Source organism: Chaetodon trifascialis, chromosome 10 (genome assembly GCF_039877785.1).
Source record: "Chaetodon trifascialis isolate fChaTrf1 chromosome 10, fChaTrf1.hap1, whole genome shotgun sequence".
NCBI lineage: Eukaryota > Metazoa > Chordata > Actinopteri > Chaetodontiformes > Chaetodontidae > Chaetodon > Chaetodon trifascialis.
The window spans coordinates 4242019-4266738 of record NC_092065.1 but is presented as its reverse complement, the minus strand read 5'-3'; the positions used below and the strand labels follow the sequence as shown (position 1 = coordinate 4266738).

Sequence of the window (24720 nt, the reverse complement as noted above, 5' to 3'; positions counted from 1 at the left end):
TGGCACATGGTGGGAATCCAACCTTTAAAAATGTAATTAGTGTAAAATAAAGGAGCAGCGTATAGGAACAAAGCAATCATCCCTCCACTGAATACTTGGCCCTTCTAAAGCTGCACAGAGAAAGAAGAACAACGGGAAGACAAACGAGATTTGAAGGGGACACAGAGGAGAAAGCTGTCATTAGGTCCTCAACACTTCAACTGCAGGCAACTCCAGAGGGAGAAACAGCTGGTCTGCTGGGGAGGGCCAGTGGTAACTCGATGAGATCATCTGACAACTGTTGTCTTATGGTAATTAGCTGGCATTTGCTAATAGAGCACAAAAAGTGACATAATCTGCTGGCACAACAGCTTTTTTCCTCATATTACTGCTGTTCTGAAACACTGCAAACAATAGCTGACCAACTTTACAAAGCGTTTCCTCCAGAGTTTAACCCCCAGTGTCACAGTATGGATGTATTATCTTATGACTCTGTGGTTCAGACCTTACACAGGGATTTCACCACTTAAGTGTGACCTTCAAAGTCTGTAATGAGCCTGAGAAGGAGACTTCTCGGGTGGAGATACCTTTGGAAGATTGTGGTAGCATAAAGAGAGATTAGGCCCCTGGGGTGTTTAAATGCTAAACAGGCAAAACGACCCTCAGTGCTTTTGGTCTTTTGATCTTCCACCTTTTTAAATGGAAAACAGCTCCAATTAATTCACCATAGGATTAATAATAGAACCTAAATATTCCATCCAGGGATACACATAGAGGTGCAGACTACTGCTGTGCTATTCGAGCCATTTAGAGTCCATTAAAAACATTAATTTTTTTCATTCCTTATTTATTCTCCATTTTTAGATACAAAGGCCAAACATAAAAGGAATCCTCTTAGAAACACAATACTGGAATAAAAAACAACAACAACTTCAAATCCAGTTTAAATTCTATGAGGTCAACAGTGAGTATAGCAAGAAATGAACTCATATAATACCAAAAAACACATCAATGTCATCAATTTATTCGATCAATCATAGAAAGCCTGAACAGCAGGGAAAAGAGATATCTACAATACTTTGGATGTTGATGAACACCTGGAAAAAAATGAAGCTATGTCACCAATCAATTCAAATTGGTTAAACTTAAACTGAGTAACACGAGTCAGTAAAATGCATGCAGACGTGGATAACAGGGGTGACTGCTCATGGAACTGTCTGCGACAATAATAAATATTGTACAGTGTTTGACACCAACAACCATCCTCGACCTCTCAGTGGCACTGCTATCCCCTCATGCATTTTTTAAGGATCTTGAATTAATATTCATTGTTATCAAAACTAACACAGTATAATATTGCACAAGCCCATAATTCATAATTCATGGGGTGGAAAGGTTTAGAATACTGTGATGGGGGCAGCAGAGGCAGATGATACGGCGGGTCGTGACACATGTCCAGTGGAACCGTAAAAATCAGCTTTAATTTGGTTTCTCTCTTGCGGTCTTATCAGCGGGGCCTCAGCTTTCAACTGGAGGCATAATGTTGGACCCTAAAATAGATGGTCTGCAGCAAACATTAACATCTACTAATACGGACAGATGTACTGTGTATTAATACTAGAAAAACGACTTTCAAAGCTCAGTTTAATTCAACAAAGAACCTGAACTGCGAGTTCATTTCCTTTTTTTCTTTGTACTCTACATGTAGTAATGAACATGTTTACTGTTTGCTCTTCAATCCACAATTGTTTGTTTGTTTTTCTTTTTGGTTTTTGGATATTTCAAATGTCAAAACACAGACATCAAAGTGCCATAGAAAAAAGTGAAGCAGTGTGAAGAAAACTGGAAGCACAACAGAGTGAGTGTTTCCTGTACACAATGAGCAGATCTGCTTTGACCTCAGACCATCACAGCCATCACAAATCTGTAACTTGCAGCCTCAACGCTATTGTTAATCCCTCAGTTTATAATGCTAACCAATTAGTAACGCAATTATTGGATTGTTATTGATTATTGTTATTAATACTGTCAGTGTAGTCACTCCAACATGACAGATTTTTTTTAACTAAGCCATGTCATGAAATGTAATACACATCTGCTGCAGCAGCCAATAACATCTGAACACTGGAATGACAGTGTCACACGTAAAGCGACTAAAAAACGAAAAAATGTGAAACCACTTTCTTTCTCGTGTATAGTCGTCCTTGTCTTTGGCTGAACATGTCTCACCAGCTCATGACAGCAGCAGTGTGTGAATCTCAGTCAGCAGCTCGTTCATTTTTTAACAGTTCATTGTGTGTGTCTGCATCAGGGCACCGTATGCTATATTTTTAAAAACCCACAGAAACAAATATCTAGGAGGGAGTTGGCACAAGATTAGTTGCTGACTCTACACTGATTTGGCCTCTAAATGAGACTGTGGCCTCAAACAGAAATAGATGGAATTTGAATACGCTTTCATACACATGTTCAGTAGAAATGAGGGTTTGTATACTGTAAATATTGGGATGTTTGCTCTTCTGTTATTGGCTGCTACATGTATACGTTTTACCAGAGTGAATAAAATATTTACACCTTGGATGTTCAGTTCAAAGAAATGTACTGTAGGAAACATGAAGTATGGATTTTTAAACCACTGCAGAGAAATACAAGGAGGGCACAGAGTGGGACATCTTCGAAGGTTTTTTTTCTGCTCAACAAAGACAAAAATATGGCAAATTTGCTAGTAAATTGGTTTCAAACTTGCTATTTTTTTTTTTCTCTAAAGAGCAACAAGAGGGTCTCTTTCCATATGTAAAAACAAAGGTTACTTGCCCTTATATTAATCAGATTTTCTTCACTTTCTGGTGAAGAAAAATAACCAACCACAAGTGTCCTCTGAAGACAATATATATTCTGTGTGTCTCGAGCCGAGGAGAAGTGTTGAGTTATGGGACAAGTGCAAGCTGTTAAGTGGAGCTTATGTACATCACCAGCCGTGGGTCTTGGAGGTTCATTGTTCCAGGTAGAACTGATCTAGGATCAGAGTCTGGGCAGCACCAACTGATACAGCAGCAGTCCTGTTACCCCTGACCTCTGACACAGGGACGAGGGGGAGTTACCACCTTTGATTTAGCTGGTAGGTGGAATAAAAATCTGACCCCAGCTCTGCTCAGTAACAAAGAAGATATAAAGTCGTTTCCTGAAATGATCACAGATTTGGTTCAGGTGGAAAAGAGGAGTGGTCAGTTCAGGAAATGAACAAAGAGGGGACACAGTGAGCTAAACTCAATCAGGGCCCTGATAACAGTGGTAAAGGGTAACATCTCCCACCTGCAACCAGCCAGGGTTGGGGTGGTGGTGTGCAACTCTGGTGTTTGCTGCCCCCTAGGGCTGAGAGCAAGGCAGTGCAGGTGTGGCTCAGGAGGGAGGGGTGAGGCAGGGAAGACGAGGAGGGAAAGGGGGGAAGAGGTAGAGAAAGGAGGAGGAGAGGGGAGGCGGCTCCAGGGTGGCGCTACTCGTCACAGCCAAGAAGCTCGATTCGCAGGGTGATGCGCTCGTGCCACTCCCACGGCAGGATGCGCACATATCGGCCGTAGAACGGGGGCTCAAAGATGTTCTTTTTGTGAACGTTGTTGTCGCTGTTGCCTGGGAAGACCTGGATAGAGAACAGCAGCCAATCAAAACAACACAGATCACAGCTGCTGTGAGTCTCAACAGTCCAGACAGTAAAAGACTTTTCATGCTGCTTGTTTTCTTAACCAATAAAAATACTGGTGTCTTTGGAGTTAAAGCCAGTTTTGTTTTCCTCAACTATTTTGTCACACATATTGCATGTATTTAATCATATTTAATATTTTTTTTTAACCTTTTTTTGTCATGATTAAAGCACAGTTAAAAACAACATGGCTTAAAATCAACTGCTGCTTAGAGATTGTTTTCCTACTATAACATTAACAAAGGGAAACAATGAGCATACATACTGTATATGGAGGCGCTCTCTGGCACAAGAGGATAAAAGCCAAATTTACCAAGGAAAAGCAGTGAGAAGCAGAAAACCAACAGTAAACTGGACACAGGCACCAGGAAAAATCATTTAACATGAACCTTATAAACAAATGCAAACATTATCCCATGAAAGAGACTCAGATCATAAACTGAACTTCAACTATTTATGTTTCATCAGCAAAAACTGTCAGTTCCACATCCTTGACTTAATGACTTTGGCTTTGGCTGGATTTGCTGCACATCTGTCAGGTGAACAGATTTTTGGATGCATTATGAATGAGCGCAGAAATCAAATCCAGCATCAAATCCAGCAGACATAATTGGTTCCAGGCGCGTAGACGAGTACGTCAGATGCAAGTTAGGCTGTTACTCTCTTTATTGTTTCCACACAAAGACCACACAAATAAAAAACCCTCGGCAAAAACCTGCATCCTTTAGTTTTTTCACAAAATCCAAAACCCACAGACATTTTTATTCAATATCAGATATCATTATTATTATTATTAGAAGTACATATTCTTTTATCTTAGAGTTTTTTTCCTATCAGATGTGCATTTGTTTGTTTAATTGTCTCAATAATGTCTTTCACATGGTCTCATAACACTTCCGTTTTCTCTGATTGAAATTTCATATTCTGTTTAATTCCTTTTGCTGTATTTTTGTTTTTAATTTCCACAGGGATTAAGTCAGTTTTTAAATTTTCTTACTCCATATTTAAGAGCACGCTTTCTGGCCACAGCTGGACTAACCTTGTCTGTCCTTGTGGTCTCGTCCTTCACAATGGTCCAGGACTGTCCGTCATCGCTGTGAGCCACTTTGAAGGCCGTGACAAATTGGATGGAGCCAAAATCTTTGGCCCCCTGTGTGATGATTCCTGTGACCTTTTTGGGAGACTCCAGGTCCACCTGCCAACGCAGAAACAGCTTCGCTTTAGAAAACGCAGCAATAAGCAAACAAAAAAAAAAGCAACAACATGCAGCTCTGTCATGTCCTCCTCTCCTACCTGTAGCCACTCAGACCGGTTGTTGGTGGCGGCAGTCCAGGCGTTGGTCTTGCCCTGTTTGTCCAGCCGGGCGTAGTAGGGCTGCCAGGTGAAGGCCTCAATGCCCCAGGTGCGGAAGGTGCTGGAGGCCGTGATCTGGCGGTTAGACACCAACCGGGACTTCATGCCCATTGGCTCTGAGCAACCTGAAGTGTTTGAATATACTGTGGAGGTGAGACCAGGCAGAGAGACGGAGGAAGAGACAGAAAAAAAGAGGAATGGAAAGAGAGAGAAAGAAAGTATGATAGACAGGGGACGGACAGGAAGCGGCCCAGGCCAGCCAGTGATGTGAAGCAGCAAACAGATGCGCAGAGATGACGATGGCGTCGAGGGTGTGCGCAGCAGAAGCAGTGGACAGAGATATGGCAAACAGGTGAGCATGAAACCATAAATGAGCAGCTTAGAGCTGAGCTGAGCTCACATGGTGGAATCTAACAGTGGCTTATTTGTTTCTACCATCTGTGGTTCATGTTGATCACACCCACATTATTAATTTATACAGCGATCCTCTGCGAGCAGAATGTGGGCACAAAACAAAGTTGTGGAGCCAAATGTTCAATCTATAAAGGCTGAAACAGACTTTTTAAAGAGTGTGGGTTAGGGAAGCAGCTGGGCATGCAGGACAGATGAACAGAAGGTCAAAGATGCATGAAAAATGTTCAGAATTCAGCCACGCTGTCCAGCATCCTGTAGCTGCTTATGCAACACCCTTTCTCATTTTCATAACATCATTTTACACTTCAGTTGACTCACTCAATGGAGTGGAATCATTGGAGTTCGAAAAACAGATCAATAACCTTCAGGACACAAACTCCATCCATCCATCCATTTTCTATGCCACTTATCCCTTTTGGGGTCGCAGGGGGGCCGGAGCCTATCTCGACTGTCAACGGGCAAGAGTCGGGGTACACCCTGGACCGGTCGCCAGCCGATCGCAGGGCCAGGACACAAATTCTCCTTGCAATATTTCATTATGAGGATTTTGCATTTAAGCAAATGTACTTTGAGAAGTGTGTAAAATAAACTCATACATGCTGGCTGTCAGACTGACAGGTGACTGAAAACAAAACAGTAAAGCAATTTTGGAAACATGCACAAACTGGGAAGCGTGATGGATGGCAGGAGAACAGACACTGATCTGATTAATGAGACGAAATCCAGAGAGACGAGTAGTCAACAATGGAAAGAAGTCAGCGAGTTCCAAAGAACCACGCTGGCTTTACATGAAAGGAACAGCAAGATGAACAGAAATGTGTTGCAATACAGAAGACTTAAAAGAACCAAGTATTACATTTTCCTGCTGAGGTGACAGTTTTAAATGATGAATATGACCAATTCAGTCTCTGAATCATTAGCATCTAGTGTGCAGTATGCTTGCCAGTTTTACGGTAAAATATGGTTTTCATAAATACACATCTGCGCTCAAAGTTACTAAGTATTGCAGGCCTCTGAGTAATATCTTTTGAAATATGATCAATCACGGAGTGTCGAGGGCTGAAAGCAATTAGTGAGGAAACATGGGCGCTATACGCTGGCTTAAAAAGAGACTGGCCAATTTTTCCCACCTGGAGTTTGAATGACTTCAGACGTGAAAATCTCATCACTAATAAACATCAGCCCACTGAACACACAGTGTGTGGATGTACATGCAGTGTGTGTGCGGCGTGATTTCTGTGTGAGTTTACCGTTGAGCTCACAGCCCACCAGCTCCATGCGCAGGGTGCAGGCCTTGCGACACACCACAGGTATAATGCGGATGTACTGGGCAATGATTGGGGGGTCAAACAGGTTGGTCTTGGTACCATCATTGTCCACGTTTCCAACAAATACCTGCAAAGAAACGAGGAACCAGCAAACTGTGTCAAGTGTACTGATCATTTCTTATTTGAGCTGATGAGTGATATTGTTGACTGATATCTAGTAGCAGTTAGCAGTTTCTAAGATTTATGTATTCTAAACACAGCAATTCAACTGAAACTTTTCTGAGCTGTGCTTTGTCTCCTTACATGGTCCTTCCTCTCTCCGTCTGTTCTATACAAGGTGTACGTCTTGCCGTCCAGGCTGGAGGCCACCTTGAAGGCTTTGATGAACTCGGCTGTCCCCATGCGACTGGCACCCTGCGTCACAATGCCTGTAAAGCGCATCTTTCTTTGCATGTTGATCTAAAATTATGGAAGGAGAGCCAACATTAGTACAACATTAAGTTTCTTGTTCAGATAGAACTTCTATCTGAAAGTTCACGTAAAGAATCAAGTAACATACAATCAAGACAGGCAACACTATGCACTCATACATACATACATACATACATCCTGATTTATTTTGGAAAGATGAAGCTGAAATTCTGTGCTGGTTGTTTGAAAACAACGTTTTTGCTTTGGCAAAATTTGTGGAGAAGGCCTGGTATCTACGGCAAAGTATTTTGTATCCCATATGACAACCTATTCTTTTTTGTATGTATTTCATAGGTTCTATCATGTTATGCTTTGTTCTGTATTTTGCCATGTGGCTATTATACATTACTTGTTAAAGTGTCTAATAAGCCCATGAGGGCTGGGCACCAATCATGGTGTTTGACACTTAAATAAACAATCAATCAATCAATCAATCATACAGTGTCTGCCTAGGTCAGTCTACACGTCTCACCTGTATCCATGGGTTCTTGTCATGTGCAGCAGCGCTCCAGGCGTTGACCAGGCCCTTGTTGTGAAGGCGAACAAGCTCAGGTCCCCAGCGCTGCAGGCCCAGCATGCTGTAACGGACTGATGAGGATGAGATCTGGGACTCAGCGATGCCCCCTCCCTCCAGACCGAGCAGAGAAATACAGCCTGTAGGGGAGAGGTGGGGGGCAGATTCTGACGTCAGCATAACATTTCCCACTGTGGCCCTGGTGTGAATTTGGCATTCAATAACCTTCAGAAACCTGACTAAAGCTTTGCATGACTTAGTGCTCACATTTTTCAGAAATTATCTACATTTGTTAGCTTAGCATATTTGCAATAACCTGAAATTCCGCTACTGTATTTAATTTTAGACTGAAGAGAAGAATACACATACACAGAATGAAGAGAAATGTCTGGCCTCATAGACATTCAGCCATAACTCTTGCTTGTACTCTACCTTCACTGAGCTGTGTAAACTATGAAGTCATTAAGGATGCAGAGCTTTGAATCAGCTTAACTGAATCAAGTATCGATTCCTCGTTTGGCAGGCTCTCTTTATGCTGCCTATTGATCATTCTAAAATGTAGCAGCTTGGCTGCCTTCCCAATCAAATTAAATGAATGTCTTCCTTCAATTGTACTTCTTTCAATTAATATACGTACATCTATTTAACTGGCAATAGTGCACTATTTCATGTCTATTCATTGTGCCTGTTTGTATATGTGTGCTTGCTTCACTAAATGTGAAACACACACATTTTATATCCAGTAAAATTAGTTGTACTTTCAGGCAACTAAAGTGACATTAATTGGTAACATGATGTATTTTTGAACATTGGCTGAACACACTTACGCAGTTGGCAATGTTTGCCCACATAAGGGGATGGGCAGTGGCATTTGAAATCTCCCTCCAGGTCCCTACAGGAGCCACCATTCTCGCATGGCTGGCCGGCGCAGTCATTCACATCTATGGAGAAATAAACCACACTGTCAATGACTGTCAAATATAAACAGCTCACTGGTTAAGTGCGATCAGCCAGTCTGGAAGCAGATCACAGTCAGAGGTGTGAGTGAAGATCACGTCATGCTTTATAGACAGGGTTTGACATTTCTTCAGCTGCTTCACACTGAGGTTAGTTGAAGACATGCCAACAGCATTGGAGGTGCAGCAGAGAGAAGGCTCAAGAGAGGAGCTTGTTACTTGTCATTAGACAGTAAATGTAGCTTTGGTCAAAATGCCTGGCACCAATAAACCAGCTGTACCAGGAGCTTGTGTTGTCAGGGTGTGGAGTATACAATGGGAAAGTCCCCAGAGTTAATGTGTTTAGCTGAGTGAGGGTGAAGGTGAGCTAAACTCCTTACACACTGTGAAAGAAGAGTCGAGTATCATTCAGGGCCATTTAAGTGCAATGTATGCTTAGGTGCCTTGTAATTCTTTGCACTGCCTCTTGATGGCGCCCCTACCAACACTATCAGTCCAGCTCAAAGTCTGTGTTATGTGAATCAGGGAGAGGAAAACGGATCAGCAGAAGGAAACAGGAGTCAACTCAAACTCCTTTTCATCTCTCACCCACATAACTGTCAGTGTGACTAAACCAGCTTTGAACGCGCTCTGTATTGACCACATACACAAGGAGCAAGGCACAAATTTAGCTGGTTGTATAGATGACTGCAAACCAAAAGGGGGATTTCAGTGAGTCTCTGGTGCTTTAATCCCCAGTGGCTGTTATTATGGAAGAAAATGCACACAAACAACCGAGGCACACCGATGTTTTGTTTCTATCCAACAAACACACACGGCAGCATCTCCCTACCCACATGCTCTCTCCATAAATAGCTCCGTGTCCAAATGTTCATTTTCACACAGTCACAGGAGGAATACAGTGAAATGTGCATCCACAAACTCTGGATAATGAGGTCCACAGTCGTGTCACTTCTGGCTCTGGGAGCTTATACAAAATCACATAAAACAGACTATTTCTAGCAGCAGCTGCGTCTGAAAAAATGTAATCATCAAGCTCTCCACACTTTGTAAATAAGCTCTAATCAAATTACTGTCTTACAACAATAAGGACAATTTCTTTTTGGCTACATGAGGATACTAAGAGTAAAACAAAAACACTGTTACAGAATGAGTAGTACCTATTTGGTTTGGTCAGTTTTGGATACGTACAGTTCAGCTGTATCATCAACTAGAAATGATCAAAGGTTAAAGGTTACTCTTGTATACAGTTTCATTAAAACCAGACAGCCATTTCATGCATTTCATGAAGATGGATGAAATAAATCATTTATTTGCTGCATGGGGCACAAATATAAATATGCACGCATACAGTGTCTGCCTAGGTCAGTCTACACGTCTCACCTCTATCCAACAAAATGCTGACATGCTCCATGATGTCACGTTATCAACATGTGTTCCTCACCTTGTGACAAACAGACAAACATCCCTCTGCAATGTCAGAGAAGACACACCAAACAACCCAAAGGCCTAGATCAGTAATTGATGACAGACTGACTGAAACTCTGGGCCTGACATGTGTCAGCTGGTGGGTCTCCAGTAAGAGGATTGGTCACCAGGAGGACCATACAACCTGGTCTGCTCCAGGGTCTAATCCTTTAATGTGACAAACGGGGGGGGGCAGCTGAGGGAGGAGACTGAGGAGCACATAGCATTCCTGAGACAGGTAGAGAAACAGGTGGATGCACCACAACTACAGAGGCTCGCTTGTCTGTTTATTTCCAGAGCTACCCATCTGAAATGTACACACCTGGTGCTCTGATTAACTGGAACTGTGAAATGACCAGAGAGATGCTTCAGGATGAGAATGTTGTAAACTGTCAACCAAGAAAACAATCTGATCTGTTGTTCTATACTGAGCTGCTTCCACTATCAGCACACTGTTTGTACAGACAGATTTTGGGGGGACAGAGCATGTGCAAGACATACCACCAGTCTATGGCCTGTATCCAACAAACTCTGGAGCTTATAACAGAAACAGCACACTACCACAATATTTAGAGCATCAATATCTGTCCCAGCATGAAGCGAAAACCAATACTAATCTCATGCGGCTTGTTTGAAACCCGACCCTAATCGATGCAAAGCCAAGGTCAGCTGGCAGTGCACATGGTGATCAGCAAAGCTATCTACGTCCAGGATGTGTGCTGCAGCCAGCAGGATTTGGGCCTAAAAAACTCCGTGAGCCTGCATCTGACGGCTCAAACCTGCTTTCGTGTTGCTGAGCGAGAAGAGCGGATGGTATTAGATGATAGATTCTCCAGGCCTCGCAGTGTGAGGCCTCAGCCCACAAGGTACTCAAACGGAGTCCTGAAATTAAACCATCTGTGATGTTTACACAAAAAGTTGAAGAGCAGCAACTGTGTGAGGAGTGAAACTAAGGAAACTTATCCTTTGTCCCCACAAACAGGATGTCCAACACGGTATAAAAGGACTAAATTATGGTGTAATTGTTATGAACCTTCCATCTTTTAGACACAACATTTACAATGAGACTGCTGCAGAGAAGAAACCTTAGTCTTTTCTTCCAACCAATGACAACATGAAATAAGGAAATAACATATATTAATCATACATATTTTACATATTACATATACATATACATATTTTAATCATTACTCTCACAGTTGCCATGGTAGTTGCCATAGTGACCAGATAAAACCACAATGGCATTATCAAATGAAAAAAGGCAGAGAGGTTTCCAGATGTGTAATTTGCTGTGTGGACTGGCTGCAGGGCACCAGGGAGTGCCAGCAGCACCCAGAATAGCTTTGAATCGGATCTCCTCCAGGGAGTCAGTCCCTGTTGGAGGGATGCAGAGCTCTGAGATGAAACTTCTGATGTCATGAAGCATATTTACAGAGCATAGTATTTAAAGCTGCGTTTCTAAGTGCTCACTCTGAATAGATCAAGATCCCGTGCACTGGTAAATGACAGCTGTGGTTCCTAAAACTGCCATGTCTGCAGGTTTTTAAATATCTATACTGTTGCATTTCTGCACCTTGAACTGCACATTTATTTATTACTGTAAGATCCGTTCACCTTAATTCAGAATCTACATTTGCTATGGTAACATGTATGCTAGATTTTTCTTTCTAACAAATATACAGACAGAGCTTCAAGAACATCGTTGTCACTTTGATGACACACGATTTCTCTGACTGAGTCATGACTTCATGTCCTTGTGGCTTAAATTACAAAAAGGGCATCTTGGAAGTTCTACACAATGGATTTCCCATGCTGAACATCGAGAGTTTACCACACTGTGGTAATGTAAATGCATAAATATGGTTGTTATATTTTCTGAAGGATCTCAAGCAAAGCGCTCAACCCAAAAACTGCTGAGTTACAGATGTGAATGTACAGCACTTAAATCTATGAGTGAACACCAGCATGTTGATGAAAAAGCTTATTTTGAATAAAAATTTACAGTTGGGTTTTTTTTTTTTTTTACAGAATTTGCTGGTTTAGCATCTTGAAATTCAGAATTCAAAATTAAGCAAGTCTTCAAAAAAATGTTTACTGTGAATCTTTGTTTTTTGTAGAGAGATCCTTTCAAAATTAAACCAACTTGACAGCAGGGCTCGATAACTGACTGTTTATCAACACACATAATTTCAGTTTCCACACTTGAAAAAAAACTGCAGAGTTCTGTCATGTCAGCTGTATTGACTTCATATTTGTTCTGTGGTTAATTGTTATTCAAGCCCTCACAAATCTGTTGCTGTTTGCATGCTCATGTTTACCTGTGAACATTTCTCATCAAAACACCTCATGGCTGCTTTTGTTACTTAAGATCATGTTGGGTTCCTAGGTAAGCAGCTTTGGGGACCTAACAGGACAAACTCGCATGTTTAATTCAGACAATAGTAAACCAGGATAAGCACGCCAGGCTTACACAGATCCATGATGGCACCAAGACACATACACGCAAATATATATATATATATATATATATATATATATATATATATATATATTACACATACACACACCCTGTACTGCACAGGGGGCATCGAGCCCAGTCTGCCCACACTACCACATCCTGGGAGGAGCTGCAAATTCTCCCAAAACAACTGAAAAAGCAGCAGCACACGCATACACACCCCCTTTAGTGACTTCCAAGAAGCAAATAACTACCTTAATCTGTTATGAAAATCTGGGATTTAAGGCCACAAGCAAGAGAAACACTCCTTCCCTCACTATTTCCATCCATCTGCTGTGGCCCAAAGTGAACAGCTAGACGTCTCTCTCTTTCTCTGCATCTCCTTATTTGAGCTCCCCCATAGACATAGACACATGCACACGCACGCACGCACGCACGCACGCACGCACGCACACCTTAACTGCAACCCATAAAGGCTTTTAGGCCAATTTGACAGGACAGTCAGAAGTGCTGCAGTCAGACCTGAGTAGTGACTGTGACATTGTCAGGAGGGCAGACTTAATTCACCGTTCCGCCTCCACGTTCACTTTTCCGCCTGGCAACAGTAACAGCGCTGACGTTGTGAGCGCTCAGCGTGGACCGCCACTTTCTGTTGGCTAGGCTGGCACGGGGGATGAACCGTGTGTGTATGTGTATGCTAAACAGTCTGTATATGAGATCATGAGCTGTGTGTGGTTGTTCATGTGGGATGAGCAGCACACACGTGATTAAGCTTTTTCCAGTGGAGATTTTCTTGCTCTCTTGATCTGTTTCTCAGAGGAATTTTAGTCCTTGAAGGAGAAATTTATTCAGCAACGAAGTACATCGTAACTATATTTTGATAACAAAAAACGCATTAGTCCTTTGTTTTTGACTTCCTTCCCTTAACTGACAGTAGGCCTCAAAGGAGAGGATGGTGCCTCTATTAACCACTCCACCTTCCACTTCTTCACTGTTGAGTTTTTCTATTTATAGTCTTCTAGATGCAGTGTTTGTGCGAGAACAACACACTCTTCTACATCTGGCTCCAACTTTCCATCACCTTCTTATCAGGCTCTGTGTTTGTCTGCTTCTGATCAAAACCAGTCCATCCACCAATCACATGCTCCTTCACACCCTCACAGCTGACCAGTGAAAGGACGGTGGTGGCATTTCTGAAGTTTTTTTTGTCAATCAATTTCTGCCCCAAAATGCCAGTCTCAATGTGCAGTTTCATGTATGAAGTGAGTGTGAGGATGCTGGCTAAGTGTTTAACTACGCTACAGCTGCCCGGGCTCACCACAGTCACTGGTTCTTCTACAGCCCGTCTCCTTCTCTGTTTCACACAAACCATAGGAGTCGGCTGCCATGAGCCTAACTACTTGCCCACACACACACGTACAAATTAGAGAGCACTTAAACTGTCACAACACAGTCATTAGTAGCTGTGAATGGAGGGGCACCTCCCTGACCCAGCAGTCCTCAGGGGGGTTCTCTTGAACCAGCATGGTCAAATAAATTCCCCTCATCATTATCCTTGAGGCATTATCTAATTAGTGTAACTGCCTTCTCTGCAGAGGGCTCTTACTCTGACAGCTATGTTTAAAGTGCCAGCCAAAGATCTTGTGAATGTATGGATTTTGATGAGCTGTGATTTGCGGCTCTCGGGGGTAAAAGAAAACACAAACAGCTAACACTTGACTGTATTTCTTTAAAGTCAAATGAGAATGTATGAAGCATAAACATTGATTGGGGAATTCTAATTTAAAATATATAGTAACTTGGAAATAAGCGGCTCAGAAGGCATAGTGTATGTATAGCTTCACTGAGGTTTGAGGCATGAGGGAGCTGAACAACAAATCTTTTAGTATGAAAGGACATCTTCCTGTCAGGGTGGGTGAACTGGTCAAAAGGTGGTGCATCCAACACCGAGATAAACTCTGCCGGTTTAGCTAAGAGCCTTGACTTTGAAACAAGAGACTGTGCTGAACTCAGCAATTCCCTGTCTGTGAATGTGTGTGTATGTATGTTCTTATTGTTTGTGTATGTGCGTATGTGTGCTGCTGAATTTCTCAGCCTCCGCATGCAGCCAAGAGAAGAGAGAGCACCTGGTTCTAAGTAGGAAAAGAGACCATAGTGGAAAAAAAAGAAAACACAGACATAGTTCTCTCCCATTTCCACAGTTACCTTTTGGAGAAATTAAATCTGCCCCTTGGACACCTAGGATAAAAAGGCATATATGATCAAACACAAAATACAGATAATCTTTTCCTAAAAGTCCCACTTGATCCCTACTAAATCACTCCTGGCCACTGTTATTCTACTGCCTTCTCAGGCAAACAGTAGCCATCTGTCTGAGTGCAGGGCTGCAGGCAGTTGGAGGAGCGCAGCACATGTTCCCACCGTTGCTTCCCTCTCTTAGGCTGACCCTGGTTGAACCAACCTGGTCTGAGTGACGTATGAATGAAGCTCCCATAAGGACGACAGCTGTCTGTCTCGTGGCCAGCACTCACAGCAGCTGTCTGCATGTTAGTGTGTCAGGTTGGGTAGATAAACAAGGACCTCATTACACTTACCACACTGTTGTATAGGAAATGATATCTTCAGTCGGTAAAATAAGGATGGTAGCATATCAGCAACACTGAGACTCAGTGTTGCTGATATGCATGAATTAATTGTGCTGCCGTAGATGAAAGCAGTGAGGATGCAAGACTAATGAGTGTGATTACCAATTGTGTTTTTAATACCTCAATGGACAATCTTAATTACAATTTTGGTAAAAATAAAACAGCCCAAAGAAATGTTTCAATGGTATGAGATGGCACCTAAGATTTCAGAAGCCCACTGATCAAGACATTTTGCAGTGTTGTTATGAGATTCTTTCAGTGCCAACTCATAGACAGCCTTTCCATGTATTTATGACGCTACCGTGGTGAGTATGACCTGGAAAATGACCTAAGGAAATGTAAATACACTGAAAACATTTAATCTGGCCATACCAAAAATACAAACAATAAAACAAATTGTGTCAGAGCTAGACTGTTACCCCTGATCTCTCATTTATAACATCACTCTATGTGAAACATTGACAGTGGTTGAAGAGCCATTGATGTAATCCTGATAAAGCTATTGAAGAGGGAGCACAGACTTACTGTTCTGGCAGTGGACTCCATCGAAGCCCGGCTGGCACTTGCAGATGTACTCGCTGAAGACGTCACCTCGGCGGGTTTGACCAGTCACCTCGCAGATGGCATCGTTCTTGCACGGGTTGGGGTTGCAGGGACCTTTTGGATGAGAAGGAAAACACAGGAGAGGAAGGACAGGAGAGCCAAGTTTAACAGAGGTTGAGCAGTATTAGTTTTCTTCAGGAATTGGATTTGTAAATGTTGTAAACAAGTCTAAGCACCAGTAAGTGATCAGTCCTTGTCTCAGCAGCAAAAAGAAAAACTGTTCAGATCTGAGAATGATTTGGATCTCAGAGGCCTGGCTTACCGGTCTCAGTCTCATTGCAGGTTTCTCCAGTGAAGCCATCAGGGCAGATACAGATAAATGGAGCTCCTGCCCCGGTCACACAGGTTCCACCATTACTGCACATGTTCACCTTACAGTAATCACCTGGAGAGAAAGGGAGGGGGAGTGACAAGGTGACCACCACAGTACACAGAACTTGATGAGCAATTTTTTTCTCATTCAGAGAAATCATTTTGGTCAACATCTTGCTCTTACATGAGAAGATGACTGGGGGATAGTTCAAAAGGACACGTGAGATAATATCAGCAGAGCCTTCAACAAAGGCAAAGTTCACTCCATTTTGGCTGCTTTCAATGAAAGCTGTAGTGTGTAAAACAAAATACCACCAAGAGAGAAATACTGGAAAAGAAGGGCATATTATAAAACTGGTTGTGAATCTGGTTTGATCCAGCTGTGGTTTGTACTCTTCATTTCACATTCATAAATGCCTGACAGCTCAGCATTTCCCGTCAAACATCTGATATTCCCAGGCTCATATTTCAGGACAGGAAGAGGAGGATCACATGCTTGGCAGTTGTGATTTGTGAGTAGTGTTGGCATTATGCATGTTTATACTGTATTTAGAACATTTTGTTCCTTGTGCAGTTCTTAAGCATTAAAAATAGTTTATATATCTGTCAGTTGAAGTTTTCAACAAGAAAGAGTACAACATGTTCTGAGAGTATTATTATTAGAGTATTAGCTGAAATTAGATTTCCTCCCATTATTAGGTTTCTTCATTCCATTCCAGTGTTGTGCTGCTGAATAAAGAGTAAACAGCCTGCTGCTGGACGGATGTGATGGTCTGAACAGCTGAGTAAGCCATCACTACACTGTAAACACAACACAAACACTGGATGCTTCCACCGGCATCACTGCTGCCTTGCCCGAACCTGACAATCTGGCAGCTCTCTGGGCACGAGGGAAATCATGTCAGCTTGCAGTGGGTGGGGGAAAAAGGAGGCGTCTAGCGGTTTTCAAAAGCATGAGGACTGAATGAGCTATGATTTACAGTCAGAGAGAGTTTTATTCCAAAAGGAAAACTATGGCTATACTGCTTACAAAATCATGAATGCCAAAAATTGGAAATTAAGTGCTATACATGAGTGAGATAACCTAGTTCATGTCTAAATTAATTTTAGCATCTGGTATGCAACAGAACAATGAACCAGTAATTACATTTTTCTGAATATAGACACAGCACATAGCATTTTGGGAGAGAACTTTTCAATTATACCCTATTTTGACACTTTGAATAATGAGGAAGTAAATAATTTGGAGTCTTTTAACACCCATGAAGACAGGGAAGACATTTCCAAGCTAAGACTTATCATTTGGATAATTGTTTAGGAAACTGAGGTTGGACCCCAAGTGTGAAATTGGTGGTTGTGGTAGCACAGTGTCTGCCATACAGGCTAAAAAGGATCTCTGACCCCGTTTTTTAGGGGATTCAGCAGCGGACCTCTTCCCACCTCAAATAAAGCAGACTCGTGGGAGTAGATAAATATTTTTTTAGACTTCTATAATAAAGGAAAGTGGCGTTTTAGTCCTGCTGAGGGTGTAATTCACAGAGGCCACAAGGCCATGCTGAAAATGGCATTTTGAAGAGACTTCTGACTTCCTGTGCATTGCTGTGTCCTCTCCATCTTTCTATCCCACACTGCTGTGCAAAATCTGGACTCAATTTAGTATCCATTAGCAATTGAGGAGATGGAGGGTAGATTTGCATCCTCTTCACTTAGAGAGAAAGGAGAATGAGAAAGAAAGAGATCCACTTTGCCAGCATCCTGTTTGGCTGTCGATCCACTGAACTGCACTTCCCATGGATGTCCAGTCTTATCAGTGCTGTATCCAGTGTCATGGCCTTCAAGTGCTTTCACATCTCATGGGACTTTTAGGCAACAGGCTGGGCTGGCACCGCCAACACATCCTTATCCAAATTTACTGTTTGTTTATCTTTGGGAAGGAACAAAACCTCCTTCCCTACATTGGCAGGCAGCTCCTTTCAGGAAACCGTCTCAGTGATGAGAAATAATGATGAATAAATGACCTTCCAAGAATATTTCAATGGAACGATCTAACTGATGAACTTGAAATAAAATCCCAAGATTTTAAGAGGGACAGCCAGTTCCATTTAACTGTCTCTGTAAACATAAATTGTGGTCTGCCCTGTCTGAGGGGTAATTTAGCATTAAGCTTGCTTGGGTTCACTGACGAAATGAAATTTGTGATGCATTAGTAAAGGTGGTCAGCCAAGGGACAGTGGTCAAACCACCAGAGCCTCCTTAAAAATCCCCGAAATGATGCCATTTTCTGTAAAAACAACATCGTTATAACATTACGCAGGAATGAAGAAAGCAGTATTTTTATTGGGGGGCTGACCCTTTAACCTGGTGCAGCAGTCAACATAAGGTAAAAATAAATAAATAACTAACCGAAGTAATCCATTGTCCAAAAATACAAGTATGGCCTTCAAACTTCAGGTCCTGTTTGTCTAAAGGTCTCACTAACCTCTATGACGTTGCTGACACAGTGAATCCTAAATCCCTTTATCACAAAAACCACAATTAAAACAAGTCTGAGCATGTTAATGTCTTGATATTTTGGTTAATGTGGGTGTGGACCAGCAAACATAGGCTGAATTCCAAAAACATCATATCTGTTGCTTTCATTATCTAAACACACTGATAGTCTCTCTAGCACAGTGTGATATACCAAAGAAAGATATGAGTCATGTGAGGGTACAGCCACATACATCGATTTTGCAGCATTTAAGGTTGCAGTAAAAACACATTTAATACATTTGTCAAAATTACACCAGTGCTTAAAGCACCCAGCACGGTGCCCCACTTTGTCCCAACCACAGTGACAGATTAGGAAGGTATGTGGAGTTATGTTTGGCAGGACAAGCCATTTCCACAGGGCATTGTGCTTTCCTCACTCCTTATGAGTCATGGTCTGTGCCTTTCCCATGATGCCTCAGCCCAAGAATGGGCTTCAAATACCAGACCAAAAACACAAAGCAGTTAGAGCCAGAATCGCACAATGATTCAGTCCCCAATGAGATCGACTAACAAGAAGATGTATGTGATTCTGCAAAAGCTTGAGCCTAAGATATAAGGACACAACTGCAGCATCATCCTAAAATTAAGTCTTAGAACACTGAATTTAGGTGCTTTTAGTATCTCATTAGTATTAGCTGTTATGGTGTGATACTACTTGATGCGCCTATAGCTCTGCCAATAAGAACCTTGAACTGACCTAAACACTGACATGCTGTTACCTCCGTACAGAGAATTTACCACTTGCAACATGGCTATGAAAGCTTTGAGAAAAGTAGTCTCATAAATTAAATGAATGCCATGGTTGGCATTTGTCTGCAGGTGGCAGAGGTATGGCATGAGTGACCTGACAAGTCTTGTGTTTACTTCTTTTAAACAAATGAGAGGCAGCACAATACATGTACGTGTTTCCTGTAGGAACTTCACAGAGTAATGAGCCACTACAGAGTTATTTGGCTGTGACTGAGAGGATCAATCAGTGATCTGAGTTAACACACTTACTTTCTGACCATTTCAGAGCCACGGTGAATAGACAAAAAGGAAAGGTAACCCTTTTACAGGGCTAAGCAGACATCACAACAATGCAGTGAAACACCTCAGGGCTGCATGGTAAACCTTGCTCTAGGGAGTCATTTCAGGGCTCTGCACCAAGGCTGAGACTGAAGACAGTGGAGCCATTTGAGGACAAAGAGTGAGGGTGGACTCTTTGAGGACACTCACTGCAGCTCATACAAGAGAAACAGTGACTGGTTATGGAGATAAAACAGCGCTTTGGATAAAACTGACATAAATGAGCCGGCGATCATAACATTACACACATTACATGTTTGTGCGCATGTGTGTGTCATTATGTCAGTGCTCATATCTGGAGTATCCTGTGGCCTGACAACAGTAAACACTCTGCCCTCCACTCTGTCACGCACACACTGGCATGCTGAAGCGTATAGGCTGGCAGGCAAGTGTGGGAACTCAGTGTTCCAGAAAGTCAAAGGGACTCTCTCTCACACACACACACACACACACACACACACACACACACACACACACACACACACACACACACACACACACACACACACACACACACACACACACACACACACATCCAGCCCTTGTTAAAACTGTTAAATATGTGCTGAAGCATAATAAGAAGGCTTGAGACCTGTAGACTGCTCATCAGGTCTAATGACCTGCCACTGCCAAACTGCACTACTGGGCGCTACACACTTAAGGAGAAGTAATGGCAAGTACATTTATCAAGGCCAGGCCTACCCAAGTCCTTAAAGGACCACTTTTTCCAATATTAAGATCAGCAGGACTCCAGCTGCAGGTGAGCTTTCTGTACTCTGCACATGCTACTCCAGCAACACAGCCATCTGCTGCGGCTCCAAAAAAATAAAAAACACTGGCCAGCCACTAAAAATACACACACTCGTCACGCACCATCAACAAAACAACAAGCCTTTCTCTGATGTACTGTAACTGAAAAAGAGCCCGGAAAAGTAACACAGCAGCAGTACCTACTGTAAATACTGTAACAATACTGTCATTAGGTTGCCAATTTTCTCTGATAATACAAACACCATAAATACAAATATTTGTGGATTAAGTACCGCCGATTTTGGCTCAGTGTTCACCTCACATGACAGCAAGTAAAATATTCAACATGGCAGATTGGAAAGTGGGGCGACAGACACTAATAAAGCAGCCCAAATTAGAAGATACTCCATATTGCAATGAAACATTTATTAAGGAGGCTATTCAAAATTGAAATGGGAGGAAAGAGAGCTGATCCTGTCCTAAGGGATTTGGTGGGAAAAGTACTAATAAAGTCATCACTGCTGAAGAAGACATCAGCCTGAAGGGAAGACCCAGTACAGGCAGATGGTAAGAGCTAGATTTAACAATGGAATGAACACACACACGCGCACCCACGCACACGCACCCACACACACGCGCACGCACACACACACACACACACACACACACACACACACACACACACACACACACACACACACACACACACACACACACACACACACACACACACACACACACACACACTCTTACTGACACTCAGGGTACTCTAAGTACTCAATCAGACACTGTAATTAACCCCTATTTTCATTATCACAAAATCTCCTTTTTCTTTGATTAATTGCTTTGTCTATTAAATGTCAGAAATAATGAAAAATTATGATTTCCTAGAGCCCAATGTGACTTGTTTAAACATCTTGCTATGTCCAACCAACAGTCCAGAACTAAAAGACATACATTTTCTATCACACATGACAAAGAAAAGCACTAAATCCTCACATTTAAGAACCTGCAATAAGCTCCGCCTCAATGTTTGAGAAATTACTGAAACAACTGATTGATTATCAGAATGGCTAATAATTCATTTCCTTCTGACTGAATTTTTTCAGCTCTTCTCCATTCACACTCGGCGGTCTTGGGGTTTTGATGCCTGATACTGATTATACACAGTATCTAATTCTAGATTATATTGCACCAATAATCAATAATCTAAATTTAGCCCGATTTTTAGCAGTTTCAAAATAGAAAAAATGTGTTTTCCAGATTATTGCTCTTTCAGGGAACCCATTCCTTTATAAATCTGTATTGAAATCCTGAATAATGAATTTTTTAATGTGGTAACAAGGGAAACTTTATTCGTCAGAAGAAGTAGTATAAGCAAAAAAAAAGGGGCAAGAGGACTACAGTATACAAAGTACAATTCCTCTGTTACATGACCCTAAATAAAAGTCACTGCATGATTTGACTGTTGCAGTGCAACATCCATCAAATGAGCAGGAAATTAAATTCCTGGTTAAGTAAGCCCAATAACAACACAGCCTGAACAATACTGGAAATTAAAAGCATTGAAAAGTGTTAACATGCACCTGCCTACTTCTACAAATAACACACATACACACACTCCTGCCATGCCATTGGCCGAGCTTCTGGCTATATTTAGCCCTGGTTCACTCCGCTGTACTAAGTGGTCTTGTTGTGAGAAAAGACTGCCTCAGCCCTGACACAGAACGCCATTTTCCACTTCTCTCCCCTCAGCAGCAGACATACTGGACAAGTGAGCTACAACCTGCTGAATTGAGGCTAATCAGGTAAAACACAGGGGGAAAAACCTCTACCCTCAGCTCTTATTCCGCCCCGTAAACATTTTGCATGACACAGCAGCAACAAGTCCCACCTCCCCCCAGCTCCCTGACAGTGTGGAAAGGTCTTATTGAGCGCTGTTGTGGGTGGAAGTTCACTGGCATGTCTGTATTGGCAGCTGCATCCGGAAAAGTGACTCAACATTGCGGTCAGTACAACCACACCTATTCTCCACGGCTGTCCCATCCCTGAGCATCGAGGAACAAACATGTTGGGATGTGTGTTTCTCTTCGGGCCACGTGCATTTTTTGACTTCAATTACAAAAAAAAAGTTTTAAAAAAAAGCGCATCAAACATTCATGTTAGATTAGAGCAAGGGAAATTCTGCAGCCTGTGTTTGCACGCAGGTCTACAGTCCCAATATAAGTTCAGCAGAATAGTTTTTGGATGGCAGTCATCAATTTTTGCCACCATGCATTTGTAAAAAAAAAAAAAGAAAAAAAAAAAAGAATGTGTTTGTTACCTGGTTCTAAGTTATGTATCTGCAAATCTCCAAATCTGATGTCCCCTAATGAAGCCACATGTTCGCATCTGCAGCCTGCAGTGTGTTTATCAACATACACATAACATACATGCACATGACTCAAAATTCTATAAGCATGCAGGGAAATGCAATATTTTGGTCTTGCCAACTATTGAGGGTTAACAAGGGCTATGTTTCTAAAACAAATCATGTAAAAATGTTTCATAAACAGATTTGGTGTGACATTCAGGTTCAGTAAAATAATTCTGAGCCCATGTCAGTATTACCTTAATCACATATCTTACATAACATGATCAACCACTTGCTTAAGTTAACTTATTCTATACAACACTTCGATCCCTGATGGAGGGAATGTCAAATGTTGGACTGTTTGTCAGCTCAAAAGTCAAAAGTCCAAATGTTTCTTCTGACAAAAAATACACAGTCTGTCTTTCACACAGCACCAACCCAAGTTATGAATTCTGCCCTTTACAATGTGTAGAAAGTGCTTAATGGAAAAGGAACATTTGGAAAATACAACATCACACCAAGGAAAACATGTTTGTGTGACAGTTGATGCCTTCTCCCTGGTCTGTGAGCAGAAAATGAAGGCGGGAGAATCAGGCCATTTCATCCTTTGTCCATCGGCCTAAATGTGTTTGATGCATGGAAATGCAAACAAAGCCAAGCGCCCACGGCATGAGGTTAACACTGGACAAGTATAATAGCCAGCCTGTATGTGTCATACTTCTTAAAGGGGGCACTCTACACAAATAATGTCCTGAGGTAATATTTCTATAACATACATCCTGACATGGGCACCTGGCCTACAAAACCTGAAAAACATGCAGATATGATCAATTCCAAATTATTATTTTTTTGACTCCTAAAATTGTGACCATGCAACTCTCTCATCTCGCAGTTTCACAGCCAAACACTGTCTCACTTCTCACATTCCCACACGTCCTGTCAGCTCATTCAAGGATCGCTTGAACTTGTCCACCTACAAATGCCCGCTGCTCCGTTACTTTGGCGACGAAGTGACGGTGCCCCGCTTGTGCCAGGCTGAGATTCAATCATCACATACCAAAAACACGCTGAACTAACGGATAAAACACACCGACGACAACTAAGCACATTTCCACTGAGTAAGTCTGAAAGGAGCGAAATGGACGTGGAAAGAAAGGGAGAAACTTTATAGTACAAGTCAACGGAAGGGGCAACTCTCAGCAGCAACGGTCCGAGGACGCCAACGGCGGCGGTCTGAACTGTAAACAAACACAAAAAGGCAACTTACCGTTCACCCCAAACACCAGACAAGCTGTGAAAAGTTGCAGCCACAGGAGAAAACTTATCTGCTCCCTCATAGCTGCTGTTTCTGTCAGCCGTGCGTTGGCTGTAGTTCGTTAGTTATAGAGAGGACAGGACTGCTGGACGACCACGGCTCTCCGGACGTGGCTGCTACTGAAGCTCGAGCTTGCTCTGAACTCCCAGGCAGCAGGCGTAGAGCAGGAGCATGTGCGCTTCAGCTCTCAGCCAATAGCAGAGGGGATTTTAATTGAAACCCCGCCCCCTCTTTCCCGTAGCCGATGGGAAGGAAAAAAAAGTAAATTAGCCTGATTACCCTGGAAACAAAGGAAGCGTTTACGGCTAATGTGCTGCATTAAATTGAATTTCTTGATTGAGATCTTTAATATAAAACCCATCACAGGAAAATTATTGCTCCCATGTTTTAGCAACATTTAACCTATGACCTAATTAATTAAGTGTTTTCACTGGGTTACTTAAGACATACTTTTCTTGACTAAGGCCTGGAGGAAACCAGCAGTAGTGGAATATAAGTATATTCACTGTACTGCATATAAATTTGAGGTACTCATACTTCATTTGAGACTCTTCTTTTCATGGCA

General features: G+C 42.1%; 1 protein-coding gene across 4 annotated transcripts; it reads right to left on the bottom strand.

Annotated features, from left to right (window-relative positions):
• Positions 1–1724: 1724 nt before the first annotated feature.
• On the bottom strand, positions 1725–24301 carry mfge8b (milk fat globule EGF and factor V/VIII domain containing b). 4 transcript variants are annotated; one of them, XM_070972651.1, is made up of 11 exons: positions 24108–24272; positions 16088–16210; positions 15748–15879; positions 14783–14815; positions 8524–8637; positions 7655–7836; positions 7015–7170; positions 6694–6838; positions 4970–5172; positions 4716–4871; positions 1725–3616 (listed from the first exon to the last, which is right to left on the bottom strand). In XM_070972651.1, exons 1-11 carry the CDS (start codon positions 24175–24177, stop codon positions 3473–3475), a joined length of 1458 nt encoding a protein of 485 aa, XP_070828752.1. In that variant the 5' UTR covers positions 24178–24272; the 3' UTR covers positions 1725–3472. The 4 variants fall into 4 exon arrangements, with proteins under 4 accessions (XP_070828752.1, XP_070828753.1, XP_070828756.1 ...); XM_070972652.1 differs by having other exon boundaries at positions 4970–5154; XM_070972655.1 differs by lacking the exon at positions 14783–14815 and having other exon boundaries at positions 4970–5154; positions 24108–24301.
• Positions 24302–24720: the final 419 nt, after the last annotated feature.